Genomic DNA, 19085 nt, shown 5'->3' with positions numbered 1-19085 from the left:
GTCACAGCAAAGTTGAAAACTCACATGGGCATTTAATTCATCACAATCAGGACTTGATTAGAAAATGCGTTTAGTTAGAGAGATCTGACGAGACTGGTGACATTTTTTAATAGAAAAAGAAGACATTTTTAATAGAAAAAGAAAAGATAAACAAAGAGGAGAGGTGTGTGTGTGTGTGTGGGAATTTTCTGGCGCTTATCCTTTAAAAGGAAAGAGGTGGTGGATGGTGCTGAGTGTGTGACTTAATCAGGACTCCTTAGATCTCTATCCATAACCACAACTTACTACTTGACACTTTCATTTCATCTTCTTAAAAAACCCTCTCCGACCCATTAGAGATCTTCCCTTCAAAACACTCTGAAAAAGACAAAATCATTTTATTTATTTATTTTTTTGTCTGTCTGAATCCTCTGTTCTGCGTGACAACAACACTGGTGAAGTTAGTGGCTTTCTAGGTCTGGTTAGAGATCTGTGTTCTTTTTGTCTGAAATGGGGAGCTCAATGGATGAGAAAGTGGTGGCTGTGATCATGGTCGGTGGTCCAACCAAAGGTAACCCGCTCCAAAGATGTTCCCTTTTCGATCTCAAACGTATCCACCGACAATTCTGGTCGGAGTGATTGATTTATGTGTTTCTGATTCTGTTTCGAATCTTGGATCCACCGCAGGTACTCGATTCCGACCATTGTCCCTGAATATTCCAAAGCCTCTGTTTCCTATTGCCGGACAGCCAATGGTGCATCACCCAATTTCAGCTTGTAAAAGGGTAATGTTTCTTCACTCCAATCCAGATCAATGGATAATGATGATGATACTAATCCTTTGTTGTCTGCAGATTCCAAACTTAGCTCAAATCTATCTCGTTGGTTTCTATGAGGAAAGAGAGTTTGCCCTTTACGTCTCTGCCATTTCCAATGAACTCAAAGTTCCTGTCAGGTTTTTGATAAAATCTCTCCTCCTTTTTTTTTTGCATAGTCAATGGCTCATTGAAGTAGCTCTGATCTTTCTTCTCTGTTTTTATTTGTTGGGGTTCTGCATAATTAGATATCTTCGAGAAGACAAGCCACATGGTTCAGCTGGTGGTCTGTATCACTTTAGAAATCTAATCATGGAAGATAACCCGGTTAGAAATCTAATTATATTGAGTCATTCCTCTGCTCAGTTGTTCTATGGACGAACTCTTAATGTTTCTTCTTCATGTCTAACTTCTTGTGTCTACTTTTATTGCAGTCTCATATCTTCCTGCTTAACTGTGATGTTTGCTGCAGTTTCCCCTTGCCTGAAATGCTCGGTATGTACTTTATTTTTTTTCTCTGAGCCTGAGATATTGCACAGATTCATCTGTTTGGTTTTGAAGATCTTTCTTGATCTTTGTTACACAGAGGCTCATCGGAAATATGGTGGAATTGGAACTCTTCTTGTGATCAAGGTATGCAATTCGAACATAACACTAGTCTTGTTTTTTTTTGTTTCTGGTCGATTTTACCAAAGTTGCTTCTGTGTTTATGGTGTTTAGGTTTCTCCTGAATCAGCAAGTCAATTTGGAGAACTGGTTGCTGATCCAGTTACTAACGAGCTGCTTCATTACACCGAGAAACCTGAAACTTTTGTATGTAGATATATATATGACTCCAATTCGTCAGCATATTCAAGTTTTGATTCTAATGTTTTTCTTTTAAATCATGGAACCCACAGGTCAGCGACCGCATTAACTGCGGAGTTTATGTATTTACACCTGACATTTTTACTGCCATAAGAGACGTTTCCTCTCAAAGGAAAGATACAGGTAAAAAGCAGTAACAAAGATTTTTTACAACATGGTTTTTATTGTCCGCAAAGTCCCCCTCTCATGTATGTCCTCTGTGTCTCGTTTCCTTTTGTTGGTTGTAGCATCTCTGAGACGTGTTTCCAGCGTCGAAGCTCTTCAACCAGCAACAAGGTTTGTCGATTGTCAATCTTCACACGTTAACTGAAATAACCTTTGAACCATCTTATAATAGTATTTTTTTCAAATAGGAACTCCACGGATTTTGTAAGACTGGATCAAGACATCCTTTCACCTCTGGCTGGGAAGAAACAGCTATATACTTACGAGACTATGGATTTCTGGGAGCAAATTAAATCTCCTGGAATGTCGCTGAAGTGCTCGGGACTCTATCTTTCCCAGTTCCGGTTGACCTCACCTCAAGTGTTGGCTAGTGGTGATGGAACAAAGAGTGCCATAGTGATTGGTGATGTTTTCATACATCCTTCTGCCAAAGTACACCCAACTGCAAAGGTAAGTTACCTCTGGTTTTGTCCCTTGTTGAAGCAACTAACATTTTTAACACAACGCATTATGTTTTGGCTGGCTGACAGATTGGTCCCAACGTCTCAATCTCTGCCAATGCTCGTGTTGGACCCGGTGTCAGGCTTATTAGCTGTATCATCCTTGATGACGTTGAGATCATGGTATGTGTCTTCTTACACCGGAAGACTAAAAATAGGCAAAGTTCTCTTGGCATTGACTCTTAAGTGACTGTTTGCAGGAAAATGCAGTGGTGACTAATGCAATTGTTGGGTGGAAATCTTCTATCGGGAGATGGTCCCGTGTCCAGGCATGTTCTTTCTCTTAAGAATCTGACCTTTTAAAATGTTTCTGTTTGGTATCCTTTTGCAATCATGAATCTGAAGCTATACTTTTGTCGATCACAGGCTGAGGGAGTCTACCACTCCAAACTCGGAGTTACAATTCTGGGTAAGCTGTTCTTATTATCCTAATGAAAAGACAGCAGAATCTCCTTATAGACAGAAGAAGACTAACCTCATACATAATGGTTTCAGGAGACTCGGTTGCAGTTGAAGACGAAGTTGTGGTGACCAGCAGTATTGTTCTTCCAAACAAGACGCTCAACGTCAGCGTTCAAGACGAGATCATCTTGTAACTGAAGAAAGGAACCAACCCTGTGGATCCCTACCATGTTCCTGAAACTGGAGAATCACAGGAGCTAGTATTTGGGAAGTAGTTCACATGAATCATTTATTTACATCAAAAATTGCCAACTTTGTATCAGATTCCATCATCTATACTCAGACACACAGAGTTTTCTAGCCCATGATAATAAAGCAAATTGTGTAGTTTGGCAGTTTCTATACACTGTTCTCTATCCTCTCTGCATTAACTTCACTAATACAATGCATTTCCCTTTCACATGTATGTAAGAGATTCATAGCCTGAATTTCCTGGTGAGTCGGCTACCAGATTGACTCTGCGACCTCAAGATCTCCTTTGCGAAACCTTGATTCCCCGTCAAAAGAAGCCCATTCAGAACTCGATTAAAAATAAACTTCCTCGGCACAAACCCTCTCTCAACCATCTCAAGCAACAGTTTACCAGCCACCACCATATCTTCCGATCTCTTCCTCACAAACATCCCACTTATCAGCACATTATACGTATCCAAATTCGGCAAGCAACCCCCACTACTCCCCATCTTCTCAAACAAACCCAACGCTCTCTCAATCTCGCCGCGCTCCGAATAATACCGTATCATCATATTATACGTCTGGAAGCTCGGCTCACACCCTTCCTTCTCCATCCTCCCCATCATCTCCTCTCCTCGAGCAAACTCCCCAGCGTGAAACAACCCTCTTATCAACACATTGTAAGTCGTCACGTTCGGTTCGTAACCTTTCCTCAACATCTCCTCAAACACCAAAACCGCCTTCTCCACGCTGTCTTTCTTACACAGAACCTGGATCAACGCATTGTGCGTGGCGACAGAAGGAAGCACTCCTTCTCTAATCATCTCATCGAACACTTTCTCAGCTCTCTTCACCTCCCCGGAGACACCAAGACCGTGAACCACCGTCGTGTAGGTAACAACATCGACACCACCAGAGTTACGTTTCTTCATCTCCAAGAAAAACTCCCACCCCTGCCTAACCTGCCCCGCTCTGAAGAAGCCTTTCAGCATAGTGTTGTAAGTGGTGAGATTAGGTTTGATCCCTCTCTCAACCATCTCTTTTAAAACCTCCAAGGCCTTTGGTGTGCGTTTGATCAAACACCAGCCGTTGACCATCACGTTGTAAGTCACCACGTCAGCAGCGCCGAACCTCCCTCTGAGATCCCTGAATAGCTCGTAAGCTCTCTCCACGCGTTTCGATTTGCAGAGGATGTCGAGGATCGTGTTGAAGGAGGCGAGATCCTGGGGACAGCCGTGCTCGTGCATGTTGAGGAAGAGGTTGACGGCTTTGTCTGGCTTCCCGGAGGAGGCGAGCCTCTCGGCGACGATCGCGAAGGTTTTAGGGGAGGGACCGAGGCGGAGGGAGCGCATGCGGCGGATTAAGGACCAGACGGTGGTGTGGAGGCGGAGGCGGGCGGCGATGTCGATCGCGAGGTCGAAGGAGCAGGGGGAGTGGATGTAGCTGTGGTGGCGGCGGTCGAGGAGGTGGAAGAAGTGGAGGGCCTTTGGGCCGTGGTTCCAGAGGCGTTTCAGGATTGAGTTCACGAGGTGTGGTGTCCATGGGGTTTTTGACGGGAGTGTTTTTGTGGGAGATGAGAGGATGAGCTTGGAGATGGCGGCGGAATCGGGCGGCGGGGGTTTTAGGTTGGCTCCGGCGGCGGAGGTGCAGAGCGGTTTGGTGAAGAGACGATTCATCGATTGGTTCGGTTTAGTTTATTTATTTTTTTTGGTTCCGTTGCTCACCTGAGTGGTTTAGTTTCACTGTTTCAGTGACGACTATACTAATAGATTCCGAAAATTACCGAAATAGTTATTAAGTTTTCAAAATTACTAATATTACCCGAAATTTCAAGTGATGGCATTACATACCCGATACAAGGAAACCTCTCTTTTCTTTTTCCTGTTTCAAGTTACGAAGCATGTAATGCATACATCTACTGAAACAGTTGTTTATTTGAAGTGACTGATCCAGCTAGTGAAGGAGTTAGATGCGAGTTGGTTTCCTTTTTTTGCCAATGAGTCACAAACTGCAAGTGCAATGGAGACATCCTATTAAAAATTTTCAGCTAAGTTCTATTTAGATTTTGTATTCGAAGAATATTGCAATAATGTTATGATTTAAAAAAAAAACTGTTTAAGAGAAAAGGGCAAGTAATATACGGTACTCATACAAGATTTCACAGTAGTTATGTATGTTAAAGAGGAGGATAAGTCTTTGTCAAATGGAGAGAAAAAAAGGCTTATGGAGCCCCGATAAGATAATGACATTAATGTTTCTAGCTTATCAAGACATAATAATAAGTTAATAACACAGTACTTACTCATCAAACATTAAATAGAAAAGATAAGTAAAAGTAATTACTACTACTACAGTAGTTTGTAAATGACTGTTTATAATACAGAGGAGAGTTGTCGTTGTCTGATAAGAGAGAAAAGAGCAGACAAAGAGATTGTAATAAATCAGAACGGTCCCTCTAAAAAGATTTTTGACCGTGATGATACAAGATTACGTTTATCTGACAACACATGAACATATCACGATCATAGATTTACTAGATTCTCTTCACAAGCAAGATCCAATCCTCTAGATTCTCTGTGTTTTAAAATCCATCACCGCCCTTCTCTCTCTTATTTATGTAACTCCTTGCCTTCCCTCAGATTGACTTTTGTGACGTTAAATATCTACAAAAGCTTCTTCTTCCATCACTGCTTCTACCAATTTCCCAAGAAAAAAGCAATGGCAGTTGGAGATTTATCTTCTTCTTCCTCGGAATTACATGTTCTGGCTGTCGACGATAGTATTGTTGATCGTAAGGTTATTGAGAGGTTGCTTAGGATCTCTGCTTGTAAAGGTACTACTAGCTCATTCTCTTTCTTTTGCTTAGTCTCTGATTTCTGATAGAAAATATATGGATTTTGTTGTATTTATTACAGTGACGACGGTTGAGAGTGGGACTAGGGCTCTTCAGTATCTTGGTCTAGATGGAGACAAAGGATATCCTGGTCTTAAGGTACTCTTTCTTTCTTAACCTCTCTGTTTTCTGACCAAACAAAAAGATTATGCCTTGGTGATTTTTTTATCTGGTTGTTTGGCTCTCAAGAAATCTATGATTTGAAACAATACAAGGATCAGAACATTTATGAGAACAGTTCTTAACAATATAAACTTCACCTTCAAAAGCGTTGATAAGAACAGTTCTTGATTATTTATGAAACAACATAAGGATCAGAAGATTTATCAGAACAGTTCTTGGTTTTTTATATCATAAATTTCACCTTCAAAAGGGTTTATAAGAACAGTTCTTGATTCTGTTTTTTGTTTTTGAAAAGCAGGATTCGAAGGTGAACTTGATAGTGACAGATTACTCTATGCCGGGACTGACAGGTTATGAACTACTCAAGAAGATCAAAGTAAAACAATACTTCTTTTCCAAGTTTATTCATTTTATTAGAGCAAATTTTTGAGTAAAGCTTTATTTAAACACAAACTATGTTTTAAAAAATTATTTACCAGGAATCTTCAGCGTTCAGAGAAATACCAGTTGTGATAATGTCGTCTGAGAACATACAACCTCGTATAGAACAGTAAGTGGCTGTTATTAATTAATGATATAAACTTTATACAATAAATCTCAACATTGTTTATTTGATTTTGAGACTTTTTTGTGTATGCAGATGCATGACAGAAGGAGCAGAGGATTTTCTGCTAAAACCGGTGAAATTAGCAGATGTGAAGCGGCTCAAAGAACTTATAATGAGAATGAGAGGTGGTGAAGCTGAAGAAGAGAAAACCAGTAACCTTAGTCCTATAAGAATCCTTCAAAACGACATCTTCTTCTTCTTCTTCATCTTCCTCTTCATCATCACCATCATCGTCATCTTCATCTTCACCGTCTAGTGTTGTTTCCTCTCCCGAAGACGACACTCCATCTTCCAGAAGGATGAAATTAGGATCATGATTGAGTTGAGCAAAAACTTCTCTGTTTTTTTTTGTTCTTTTCTTGGCTTCTGTAATATACGGTTGACCCAAGGGGTTGGGTAAGTTTTTTTGTTTTGTGTATATGTAAGGTTTAGATCCTGATGCTCAGCATATATGACTCTTGTTATTTTAATCAATCAAGTAAACTTGGAACGATTTGTATATGATTGAGCTTCCATGCCATACACGAGTTCACTTGTTAAGAAAAAATTAAACATGAGACGAGAAAAAAACAATAAATTAAAACATAATCCTAAAGCAGAGGAAGCTTGTCTGTGGCACTTACGTGGCATCTTATGATTGGTTCAGTTATGCTTTATTTATTTAGACCGTTGAGTTTTGAGAGGCCAGCCATTGCGGTCTTATCCCAAAATCCCAACCAAACACAGAGAAATTTTCTTGGTGGTCTTCTCCAATGGCGTTCTCAGCGACTCTGTCTCAGCTTTCTTCTCTTTCGACAATCTCCTCTTCACTGCCACTTTCTTCTAGAAGCTTCCCTCTTCGAGCTCAGACTCAGTTCAGAGTCAAAGCAGAGGCAGAGAATGAGAAACAGAGCACACAGACTAAATCCGAAGCGGAAGCTTCACCAGCTTCAACCAAAACCCCTAAAACTCTTCCCAAGAAACCGGTTTACTCGAGTCGGTTTCCTCGTTTATGTTTCATATGTTGAATCCAATAAACAAGAATTTGATATTTCTTTTTTGAGTTTTTTGAACAGTGAAGAAGGGTCAAATCGTTCGTGTAGACAAGGAGAAGTACCTCAACAGCATCAATGTAGGCTCGGGGTTTTTCTCTGTTTTGAAGCTTATTTCTTTGTAACCCTGTTCTGAAACGTTTTTATCTTCATTTATTGTGATCACAGTACTTGTCAGTTGGTCATCCTCCTTTCTACAAAGGACTAGATTACATCTATGAAGATCGCGGCGAGGTATAACTCGAATTCATTCCCTTTTTCGCTAAGAAGTTTAACTCAGTCTTGCTAAAATCTTGCAGGTCCTTGACATTCGTGTCTTTGAGACAGGAGAGTATGCCCTTGTAAGTTACTTGCCACACACACATTGTTTGTTCTGTTTCATTAGACATACATAAATAGATTTATAAGCTAATGATTTTTCTTTTTTGAGTTATTAGGTTGGATGGGTCGGTATCCCAACCGCACCGGCTTGGCTACCAACAGATATGCTCATCAAGGTACGCATAAGTTATGAATACATAAACAAAGGTAACACTATCCTCATGACAAGTCATGATTGTTTTCTGTGTTATTGGTTCCTTCTGCAGTCCGAGAAACTTGTTTACGAGCGACTATAGAGTCCACAAGTCTCCAAGAAGAATGCAACTGATACGATGGGTTGTGAGATGAATGATAACACAATGGAACCACCATGATCATGTCAAGAGTTATACAATGTATCAAATGAGTTACCGCAGTCAAAAAAACTGTTGTGGAATGGAAAAAAAATGTGATGAGACTGAATCTTACAAAAAGAATGCAGCTTCCATAGTTGCATACCTAAACCAATCTACACTCCTTTATTGCTGAGATGACAATCTAAACAAAACTGTCGTTCCTGATGAGAAACTATTATACTAAAGTAAAAAGGCTTATCAACGTTCCATGAAAACTCTCGATCTTCTTTCTCTCTTAAGCTATGTCAAGTCCTTTAAACGAAGGAGACAAACGAACTGTGCCACGGCCACGTTGCTGGAAACTAACTTCACCGCTGTTACTACTCGTCTGCTCATACTTGTTCCTGCAAGCTGGGCAACGTCCATCGTTTTCGTTGATCTGCTTATGGCAGAAGAGACATAGCCGAAAGCCGCAAGGACATGGTAAGAAGCTTAGATCCGTTGCATCCATCTCTTCAGAGCAAATAGGACATTCACTTATCTCGTCACCACCACCACCACCACCTTCTTTCTTCTGATCAGACTTCTTCTTCTTATTCTTTCTACCGACATTACGATGAATCATCGCCTTCTCTGGTAAAGCTTCTTGCTTGCACTTGTCTTTACTGTTCTTTCTACTGTCGACTCTGTGATGATGAAGAACCGCTTTTTCTGGTGAAGCTTCTTGCTTGCAGCACTTGTCTTTATGAGGAGAAGACTTCTTCCTCTGGCTATCTTCATGCTGTAAAGTCCCCTCGCTCTCAAAGCTGTTCAAGGCATCGCTAAAATCTTCCCAATTGTCATACGCATCATCAAACGCTTCTTCCTCTTCCTCAGTGATCTGCTTAGAACAGCAGAAGCAGTCGTGCACACTCTTACTACTATCCGAATCTTTGTTCTTGAGCACACTCGTGGGGCTACTAGCAGAGAGATCAGTCTCATCGTCACTATCGACAACATCATCATCATCACATTTGGCGAATCCGTAGCATCGTAGTCCATCATGATCATCATCATCATCATTACTCCAAGCTGTGACTGATTTTCTATCAATCAGCTTGTCACGCAAAGATCTTAGCCCTACTTCACCTACGTTAGCTCTCTTCCCTGACCATTTTTTACAAACAATTCATCATCAACAACATTCATAAAATTGATCAAAAAAAAAGAAAAAAAGAAAAAAAAGATTATACATTGGTAAATCCATTGCCTGCGACGAGCATCAATCTTCCACTGCTTCAGTTTCCAAAACCAATTCGCCTGCAAACATAGAGATTCAACGTATAACATAACATAGGTTATATCCATTTCATCAACAATAAACGTTATCCACGATCACAAAGAAGCTACGATCTCTCAGGATTATTCACAGTCATAATATGAGATCTATTGTCCATAATCACGCATGGTTGTTACACGTTTCTTTGGAACCACGCGTCTATAACTCGATACAAGAAAAACGAACGTAATCGGATCGGAGTGGATCCGAAGAAGAAGAAGAAGAAGAAGAAGAAGAAGAAGCTCACCTTCCGCTTCTTGACGAAATCTCTCGAAATCGGAGACTCATTGAACAGTTGGGAGTCTGTGATCGAATCAGCAACCATGACTATCTCTCTTCTCTGGAGCAATTTCAACGAGGACACCGATGCACTCACGCACACACGGAGTAATGTAGAAGAGAACGCAAACCCTAATCGGTGGAAGAGAGAGAGAGATGAGAATCGGAAACTGCTCTGCAACGTTCCTTTTATTTCTCACTCTCCGAAGAACCCAGGCCTCTCTGTGTGTGTATATAAATACGCTCATGCTCGTTCAGTTAAATTACCACCCTATCCCTGGTGTTTTTTTTTTGACTAGTCATTGCTATGGACAAAACGACGTCGAGTCGCTGAATTCAACCTTGGACTTCACGGCATATAAATGAAAATCTCCATAAATTATTACTTTTAGACTAGCAAAAATGGTATACACACTTTGAATGTACCATGTAATACAACACCTATAAATATTTTTTTTTAAAGGAAACAAAAGTGTCTTTCAATATAACTTATCAATTATTGATAAAAATATATGAATATTTCTCTTATTAAAAATGTATGTTACCATAACTACGAAGTTCTATATTTTTATTATAGCATATAACTCAATAATTTAGTTTAGGTGAATTTAAGGTTTATGATTCTAAGACTGATTTCATAGATTTTGGATTATTTAGAAAATAAGCAATGTTTTTCTTAATTCATCATAGATATTATTTATGATCATGGATTATTATTTTATTTTATTGTAAGTAAATAAATAGAAAATAAAGTACAATAAAAATCATTAACTTTTGTAAGAATAACACTATATATATTAAAAAATTATCAACTGAGAATTAGCAAATACTATGAATCTATAATTAATCAGACTCAGAATCTAAATATGTGATTGAGCAAGTTTTCCTTAGAGTAATTACAGGCACAGCATGGGAAAGAAATGTTCTCTCTTTGAAGCCGGTAGTAATTTTGAATGGTCAATTATTCACTAGTTTTAAAACAGACTGACTGATGACAAGTCACTCAAGGTTGCCTCTTTTAGGCAGACGATGGTCCATGGTCTCTCAGTCCATATTTCCATAAATAACTTTGACCAAGTGACAAAGGATAAAAGACTTCTTCGTTAGATATTATTCACATATATATAAGTAAAAACATAAAATGGTTCGAGATATCATACAATGATGATGCCTCTTTGACCAATCCAGGCGTAAGAATTCAGAGTTTCCATCTATCCTTTATCACATAAAACTTTGACTCAAAATTCTTTTTTTTTTTGACTCAAAATTCAAAAGTAACATTTTATATATTAGATGAATACTTTACTACTAACGCTAAAGCTGCATTCTTTTGACCAAACCATGGACAGATAAACTTCACTTGATGAATAGGAGGAACTCGAGCATCCTACTGGTTGACTAGTTCTGCTGCAAAACTATTCTCCTTCGAGAACGGTACAATCTGCGGCCAAGAAAACAAAACAATTAAGAAACAGAGATGTCATCATCATATAAAATAAACCACCAAACCAAAAGGGACAAGAGTTTATAGTGAAAATAAAACAATGAAGGGGCCATTACTAGTGAAACCAGCTTTCAGACCAAACACTGGAGAACAAACTTAGTATGAATACAGAGAACTAGATGCATTTTGCTAAGATTTTACTAACCTGCCGGGCCACCTGTGCTACGCATATACTATCCCGAGATGATTCACCGGTGAAGCTAGGCTTGAGAGATTCCAAATAACCATTGTCTTTCTCCCCAGTCTTCTGTCTAATGTTTCTGCCCTCCTCAATGGTTGAATCTCCTTCAAGGTTGCTTAAAGCCTCCTTCTTTCTCTTCCTCTTGAATGTGTACTTGATGCACCGGTTCTTACTAGCAGCAGCCAAAACTGGAGTTTCTTCACACGAAGGAGATGATGCTACAACCTCCATATTCTCACAGCTCTCTTTTCCTACCTTCGTTGCCTCTGTTTCGACAATCACAGACTTTCTGTTCTGATCATGTTCCTCTTTCGGAGATGTTTTCAAGGGTGCTGGAGTGCGAAAATCCTTCTGAGAAGTGTTTTGAGACACCATTAGGTCTTCTCCATCTCCATTGGCCATACTCTTCTTATCTACTGAGTGGATAATCTGAGCAAATCCTTCAACCTCCCTGCGTTTGGTAAGTATAGACGGAAGAGTGTGGTGACAACGATCCATGCTATCTTTAGAAGAACACCGTTTGATACTATTTATGCGAGTCAAAGATGGGTTTGTTATTATCCCGTTAGCCACCACCGATCCACTTTGTTCAACTGGGACAGCTCCTGATCTGACCTCAGGGACTAGAGAACCTGCCGCGTCACTGTTTTCATCCTGATGATCAGCTTTAAGATATGATGGCTGGCGACGACTAGTAACTTTATTGAGCTCATCATGAAGTGCTCGCAGTTCCATCCTCAGCTCTCCTACGATATCTTCAGCTTCTCCAAGCTGAGCTTCGAGTTCCTCAACCTTTTGTTGCTGCTTCAAGGACATCTCTTCTGTCTCCTTCACCTATACAACCCACAAAGAGTATTTTGGTAAATTAAGAGTTTGAGGCGCAAATGCAAAAGCCAGCCACAAACGAAAGATAATTACAATGGGGAAGCTCTCTTCCTCAAGTCGCTAAGATAAAATAAGAAGAGCTACTATTTTTGTAAGCCTCACTAACAAAACATTGTAAAAGAATCTACTCAATGAGTGGTGGACTCAGAACATGTTGCTAAGATCTATTGCTACACAATTTGGTTTCACTTACTTGACTTTTAATACAACAATCAGCTGCAAATTTGACGCTAAACATTGGACTGAATAAACTCATTGAAACGATTTAACAATTCCGTGCAGTGGAAAAAAAAACAAGGAGCCCCAAGATATATGATTGAATAAACCAAACTCACAATCTCACAGATAGCCAATATTCACTATGCATCAAAACCATGTAAGCTAGGCTCATCAAAAGCATGAGAACTCCACAAAACAATCAAGATCGTGAAATGCTTCTCAATGCCATTGCTCAATGAGCTCCAAGTGGATGAGAATCAAAGCAAAAAAACTTCTTTAAGTCAAAAAACATAATCAGGCACGAACACAGAAACGAACAAAGAATTAAAAAAAAGGAAAGGTGTAGACAGCTATTGTACCTTTGAATCATACATCTTTTTGAGCCTAAGCAACGTATTGACAGCTTCATCTCTAACCGTCACAATCTCTTGCTGATACATGCGTGTCTTCTTCTCAGAAGACAACACACGCGCCGCCGCCTCCTTCGTCGTGTTCAGTATCGTATCCGCGTAGGCTCTCTTCAACGCCGCTAAGTTCTGTCAAAAAACACCCCAACCCAACCCAACAACAAAAGAAAAAAACAACAAATCATCGCAAAACCCATAAAGGAAATTCAACCATACACGGACGGAAGCTTAGAGCAAGAAAACAAGGTTACGTCTTTTCAGACAAAACACGGTCTAGAAGAAACAGGACGGGAAAACTCGGAATAAAAGAAAAATCACAGGAATCGAAAGAAGGATGAGCTCGAAAGAGGGAGGAGATTGAGGGGTAAAGAGGTAATTATACCTCGGAGTCGCCCATGAGAGCCGATAATGCGGTTGCGGAGAAGCGATTATGATTTTTCTTTTTTTTCCGACCAAGGTCGAAGACTCGCCAAGAAGGAAGAAGGAAAGAAGGCGAAAAAGGTTGGTTCTTTTTTTCTCTCTCTCTTTTACTTGAAGCGTCTGTCTGTTAGGAACAGAAAGTGTGAGATTACAAATATGCCCATGACCAGTCCACTTTATTACTCAAACGCCACGTATACGTCACGTCAGCACCCTCTCCTTTTGTAAACTGCAAACGGCGGTGCGGTTTCCCGTTTTTTGCGCCAATCTATTCGTTAATCGTTTTCGCTGTAAGCGATAGCTATTTATATATGTTTTTAATGATCACACTTCAATTTTTTTTTTCACACTTCAATTTATTACCTCCCTACAGTTTTATGCCATGCAAAAGCATCGTTTGATTTCACCTGATAGGCTGAAAACACACAGGAAATTAAAAAGCAATGATTTCGGCTGGGATGTGATATTTTTATATATAGTAAGTACATGGTCAGGAAGAGCATCCTCTCAAAGACTAATATTTGAAGAGCAAAAAAAGATTAAAATGTTCATAAAAAAAGAGTAAAGTTAACCATTTTCTTTTGAGTTTTTCGTATAACTTTTTTGACTAAAATACATTAATATAGCTATACTACAAAATTTATATTTCGAATTTCAGATACGTTTTATTAATAATTATGTACATTAGTAAAAATATTGTTATGATAGTATTCTTTTTTATAATTTATAACAAGATGAATCATGGGTTAAAAATAGTTTTCTTGTGGATACTTGAGCGCCAAAATCTGTCCAACCGAATTTCGTCTAATCAAATTTAAACCGGAAGGCATTATGTAAACCGAGTAATAACCAGTTAGTTCCTTCGAGACTGTTATCCACAATAAGAATCCACGTGTCTTCTTCAAGCCCTCCCTCCCTCTCCTTCCATTCTTCCGCCATTTCACCGAGAGCGAAACCTCTTCTGGGTGACAAAAATCGCACTTCAAAAACCCTCTCTTCACAACAAGAATCCACGTGTCCGTTCTCCAGAGACTGGTGGTTACTTCGTTAATCTCAAATCTCTCTCCCCGAGAAAAAAAAATGAACCTCGCGATTCCCAATCCCAACTCACACCACCTCTCCTTCCTCAGCTTCATCGGAACCCGCAGATTCTCCACCGCCGCCAGCAACCGCCTCAGCTTCCTCTCCGGCGGGGGCGGGAAAAGACTCCCGTGCTCCTCCGTCGCGAGAATCAACGCGAAGACGAAGGACCTCGTCCTCGGGAACCCCTCGGTCTCCGTGGAGAAAGGCAAGTACAGCTACGACGTCGAGTCCCTGATCAACAAGCTCAGCAGCCTCCCGCCGCGGGGCAGCATCGCTCGGTGCCTCGACATATTCAAGAACAAGCTCTCCCTCACCGACTTCGCCCTCGTCTTCAAGGAGTTCGCCGGCCGCGGCGACTGGCAGAGGTCCCTCCGCCTCTTCAAGTACATGCAGCGCCAGATCTGGTGCAAGCCTAACGAGCACATCTACACGATCATGATCTCGCTCCTCGGGAGAGAAGCCTTGCTCGACAAGTGCCTCGAGGTTTTCGAGGAGATGCCTGGCCAGGGCGTCGCGAGGAGCGTCTTCTCATACACGGCGCTGGTTAACGCGTACGGGAGAAACGGACGGTACGAGACCTCTCTCGAGCTTCTCGAGAGGATGAAGAGCGAGAGGATATCGCCTAGTATATTGACTTATAACACGGTGATTAATGCGTGTGCTAGAGGTGGGTTAGATTGGGAGGGTTTGTTGGGGTTGTTTGCGGAGATGAGACATGAAGGGATACAGCCTGATATCGTTACTTATAATACGCTGCTTAGTGCTTGTGCCATTAGAGGATTAGGTGATGAGGCTGAGATGGTGTTTAGGACTATGAATGATGGTGGGATAGTTCCGGATTTAACCACGTACAGTCATCTCGTCGAGACGTTTGGGAAGCTGGGGAGGTTAGAGAAAGTGTCTGATTTATTAGGTGAGATGGCTTCAGGGGGGAGTTTGCCGGATATCACTTCGTATAATGTGTTGTTAGAGGCGTATGCGAAGTCCGGGTCTATTAAGGAGGCGATGGGGGTGTTTCATCAGATGCAGGCGGCAGGGTGTACGCCTAACGCGAATACGTATAGTGTTCTGCTGAATTTGTTTGGACAGAGCGGGAGGTACGATGACGTTCGGCAGCTTTTTCTCGAGATGAAATCTAGCAATACGGATCCCGATGCTGCTACGTACAACATTTTGATAGATGTTTTTGGGGAAGGTGGGTATTTCAAGGAGGTGGTAACTTTGTTCCATGACATGGTGGAGGAGAATATTGAACCTGATATGGAGACATACGAGGGTATAATATTTGCTTGTGGGAAGGGAGGACTCCACGAAGATGCTAGGAAGATTTTGCAATATATGACAGCTAAGGATGTGGTGCCAAGTTCCAAGGCGTACACTGGGGTTATTGAAGCATTTGGGCAGGCTGCTTTGTATGAAGAAGCACTTGTTGCTTTTAACACCATGCATGAAGTGGGAAGCAATCCAAGTATTGAGACGTTCCACTCGCTGTTATATTCTTTTGCAAGGGGAGGACTGTTCAAGGAGTCAGAGGTGATTTTGTCTAGGTTGGTGGATTCTGGTATTCCCAGGAACAGAGATACTTTCAATGCGACAATAGAAGCCTACAAGCAAGGAGGCAAATTTGAGGAGGCTGTGAAGACATATGTAGATATGGAGAAGTCAAGATGTGATCCTGATGAAAGGACGCTCGAGGCTGTTTTAAGTGTGTATTCTTGTGCACGACTTGTTGATGAGTGCAGGGAGCAGTTTGAGGAGATGAAAGCTTCTGATATACTACCCAGTATCATGTGCTACTGTATGATGCTATCTGTTTATGGAAAAACGGAGAGGTCAGTGCCTTACACCAGTATCACGCTCTATCTTATGTTGTCTTTCCTGATATTCTTATAGCCCATTCATAAATAAGTCTTAAGTATAACAATCACTCGAATGGATGAAAAAGGATAGCAGATAAAGTAAGTGTGATAAGTCTAGTAGTTTCGTTCAATTTCCACTAGATGCATCTACTTGGCAATTGCAGAATTTACTTGGTGGTTGCAAGCTCATGACTCAGCAATAACTAGTCTACGCTTTAGAGTTTAGATCAAGACGATTACCCAAAAAATACAGCTTCAACTACATTTCATTTTAGGATCTGGATGTTTGGTTACCCTCACATCCCTGTGTATCAATCCACGAGTCATGTTAATAAACTGTTAGTACCTTCAACACAATGATTATTGCATCGTCATAGCATTTTGCTCTTCAGGTTGCATTGTGTTCCTACATGGGCATGCATTGGAGGGGGCATGCTAGTGTAATGTAGCACCCTTATGGATTTTCTTGCAAATAAGTTGCGTCTTCCATCTCTTGTTTTCAGGTGGGATGATGCCAATGAGTTACTGGAGGAGATGCTTTCAAATAGAGTATCAAATATTCATCAAGTTATCGGGCAAATGATCAAGGGAGATTATGATGATGACTCAAATTGGCAGATAGTGGAGTATGTATTAGACAAACTCAATTCAGAAGGATGTGGTTTGGGAATAAGGTTTTACAATGCTCTTCTGGATGCTTTGTGGTGGTTGGGCCAGAAAGAGCGAGCTGCAAGGGTACTGAATGAGGCAACAAAACGTGGAATTTTTCCTGAGTTATTCCGGAGAAACAAACTTGTTTGGTCTGTTGATGTGCATAGGTAGGTTAAGATCCCTAAGCTAGTTTTATTTCAGCTATAGGAAATGGTTGAGTGCCAGTCAATCTAATTTTTGGTTTTCGATGTTCTGCAGAATGTCAGAGGGTGGAATGTACACGGCGCTGTCTGTTTGGCTAAATGATCTAAGTGATATGCTTGTAAAGGGACAGGATCTTCCTCAACTAGCTGTTGTTGTTTCAGTGTAAGTACTTCGATGCTGACTATCTCGTTTCAGTGTGCTTCCGAGCGTTTGTGATTTTAACTTGTCTTTTGCCTTCTGTAACTTATTTTACTTTCTGAATTTAGCAGACGGGGACAATTGGAGAAAAGCTCGGCTGCAAGAGAATCTCCCATCACGAAAGCTGCTTTCTCCTTCTTGCAGGATCATGTCTCGTCCTCATTTTCCTTCACGGGATGGAACGGAGGTCGCATAATGTGCCAGAGATCTCAGCTCAAGCAGTTGCTGTCTACTCAAGAACCAACTTCAGAAGAGTCTCCAAAAAGTAGCCTAGTCGCTTTAACAAACTCGCCAATTTTTGCTGCTGGAACAAGAACTTCAACAAGCAGTGACACGAACCACAGCGGCGGTAACCCTTCCCAAAGAAGAACTAAGATGAAAAAAGAACTAGCGGGAAGCCCAGCTTAACCTACAGGTTTGGGTAATTTCCATTTTCCAATTTTCAGCTACCAAAGGCCTTTTCTGTCTTTCTCGATCTAGACTGGTTGGCTGAAAACCGTGCTTCTAGACATTCACCTGCCCTCCATGTCCATGATAAATATGTTGTGCCAAGCAGTAGTGTCAGCCTCTGATAGACAGAAGAGGCCATATAGGAAGATAAATGGTCGTCTTAGTTTATATGCAGAAGTGATGCTACAAAATGTCAAAAGTAAGTAGCCAACTAAAACTTTTGATGGAATTGTTAGACAAACCCCTGATTTTGCAGCCATAGATTTGTTGTTTATCAATTCATCTGTTTTTTTCTCTGGTTACTACTGTGAAGCTAAATGCTGCTGTAATGTACCGAAGCTTTAGTGTTTGCTTGTCACATCTAAGATGGTCTGTCACTATCTCCAAATCCTACTTATTACACACCAGTGATCCAACAACTCCACCCAGGATAAAGAATAAACTAGTTGCTGCTAAAGCTTCTCGTTGTTCTGTCTGATTCATTTGCTTTCTCTTTCTTTCTCATGTTTATTTTCTGATTTAGGAAAGTTACAATAAGCTTCTCATCCAAATTGGTAAAAGAAAAATAAAGGAGAGGAAAGCTCTTCTTTTAGTGGTTTACACGCTACTCTTAGGTCTGCACTTTGTGTGCATAAAAGTAATGGTGTGTTTGCTTTCTAACCGATGCTAGTGCATTGTGTGTTTTTGCTGTCTTCCAAAACTATTTACCAAAATTATCTGTATACCTTTTTTGTTTTTTTTCCCCTACAAATCTCAAAAAATAAACAACATTATATATTGTGACCATTTCGCTTATGGTCCAGTCTCATCCTAACATTCTTTAAGTATCACCTCTTTGGTTAATGTTGCAGACTTACAGTTGTGGATGATCAATGTGTGATGATCAAACACCTTATGATGATCTTGCTGTTTATAGTCAAATTAGGTCCTAACACTGTTTTAGAAATTAATCTTACAATCAACTAAACTATCAAAGTATTTAGTTTGATGAAATCATTTTTTGCTATATTTATGCTCTGTGTAAGTTTTTATATATTGAGAAAGGATTTACCTGTCTCCAAGGTCTTTTTAGAGATCTACTCAAAGATAGACAAGATATAGTTGTTTATAAAATAAAGTACTAGGATGTAGCTGTAACTTGATATTATAAGAGTA

At 40.4% G+C, this 19085-nt stretch overlaps 7 protein-coding genes across 7 annotated transcripts; 4 read left to right on the top strand and 3 right to left on the bottom strand.

Annotated features, from left to right (window-relative positions):
- The first annotated feature begins 198 nt into the window (after nucleotides 1-198).
- On the top strand, nucleotides 199-3128 carry LOC108818173 (uncharacterized). Its single transcript, XM_018591068.2, has 14 exons — nucleotides 199-550; nucleotides 667-764; nucleotides 834-934; nucleotides 1043-1121; nucleotides 1229-1289; nucleotides 1381-1427; nucleotides 1515-1607; nucleotides 1694-1784; nucleotides 1889-1937; nucleotides 2015-2276; nucleotides 2357-2449; nucleotides 2527-2595; nucleotides 2693-2735; nucleotides 2822-3128. Exons 1-14 carry the CDS (start codon nucleotides 490-492, stop codon nucleotides 2920-2922), a joined length of 1248 nt encoding a protein of 415 aa, XP_018446570.2. The 5' UTR covers nucleotides 199-489; the 3' UTR covers nucleotides 2923-3128.
- Nucleotides 3129-3188: 60 nt separating this feature from the next.
- LOC108818172 (pentatricopeptide repeat-containing protein At1g74900, mitochondrial) lies at nucleotides 3189-4805 on the bottom strand. Its single transcript, XM_018591067.2, has one exon. The coding sequence runs from the start codon at nucleotides 4636-4638 to the stop codon at nucleotides 3205-3207; it is 1434 nt and encodes a 477-aa protein (XP_018446569.1). The 5' UTR covers nucleotides 4639-4805; the 3' UTR covers nucleotides 3189-3204.
- Nucleotides 4806-5424: 619 nt separating this feature from the next.
- Nucleotides 5425-7084, top strand: LOC108818171 (two-component response regulator ARR15). The gene is given in 6 exon segments (XM_056991011.1): nucleotides 5425-5795; nucleotides 5878-5954; nucleotides 6277-6354; nucleotides 6458-6528; nucleotides 6619-6793; nucleotides 6795-7084. Coding segments are annotated over 6 exon segments (624 nt in total). The 5' UTR covers nucleotides 5425-5680; the 3' UTR covers nucleotides 6903-7084.
- A 176-nt stretch (nucleotides 7085-7260) lies between these two features.
- LOC108816143 (NAD(P)H-quinone oxidoreductase subunit O, chloroplastic) lies at nucleotides 7261-8465 on the top strand. The gene is made up of 6 exons (XM_018588712.2): nucleotides 7261-7560; nucleotides 7641-7696; nucleotides 7785-7850; nucleotides 7916-7957; nucleotides 8054-8113; nucleotides 8204-8465. The coding sequence occupies exons 1-6, from the start codon at nucleotides 7338-7340 to the stop codon at nucleotides 8231-8233; spliced, it is 477 nt and encodes a 158-aa protein (XP_018444214.1). The 5' UTR covers nucleotides 7261-7337; the 3' UTR covers nucleotides 8234-8465.
- LOC108816142 (uncharacterized) lies at nucleotides 8374-10097 on the bottom strand. The gene is made up of 3 exons (XM_018588711.2): nucleotides 9838-10097; nucleotides 9505-9571; nucleotides 8374-9418 (listed from the first exon to the last, which is right to left on the bottom strand). The coding sequence occupies exons 1-3, from the start codon at nucleotides 9913-9915 to the stop codon at nucleotides 8568-8570; spliced, it is 996 nt and encodes a 331-aa protein (XP_018444213.1). The 5' UTR covers nucleotides 9916-10097; the 3' UTR covers nucleotides 8374-8567.
- Nucleotides 10098-10955: 858 nt separating this feature from the next.
- Nucleotides 10956-13601, bottom strand: LOC108817812 (uncharacterized). The gene is made up of 4 exons (XM_018590615.2): nucleotides 13448-13601; nucleotides 13018-13194; nucleotides 11519-12388; nucleotides 10956-11310 (listed from the first exon to the last, which is right to left on the bottom strand). The coding sequence occupies exons 1-4, from the start codon at nucleotides 13460-13462 to the stop codon at nucleotides 11257-11259; spliced, it is 1116 nt and encodes a 371-aa protein (XP_018446117.1). The 5' UTR covers nucleotides 13463-13601; the 3' UTR covers nucleotides 10956-11256.
- Nucleotides 13602-14376: 775 nt separating this feature from the next.
- LOC108817806 (pentatricopeptide repeat-containing protein At1g74850, chloroplastic) lies at nucleotides 14377-18310 on the top strand. The gene is made up of 4 exons (XM_018590608.2): nucleotides 14377-16400; nucleotides 16931-17245; nucleotides 17337-17444; nucleotides 17552-18310. The coding sequence occupies exons 1-4, from the start codon at nucleotides 14566-14568 to the stop codon at nucleotides 17886-17888; spliced, it is 2595 nt and encodes an 864-aa protein (XP_018446110.1). The 5' UTR covers nucleotides 14377-14565; the 3' UTR covers nucleotides 17889-18310.
- The last annotated feature ends 775 nt before the right edge of the window (nucleotides 18311-19085 follow it).

This window comes from Raphanus sativus, chromosome 7 (genome assembly GCF_000801105.2).
Source record: "Raphanus sativus cultivar WK10039 chromosome 7, ASM80110v3, whole genome shotgun sequence".
Lineage (NCBI taxonomy): Eukaryota > Viridiplantae > Streptophyta > Magnoliopsida > Brassicales > Brassicaceae > Raphanus > Raphanus sativus.
This window is presented reverse-complemented; position numbering and strand designations above follow the sequence as displayed.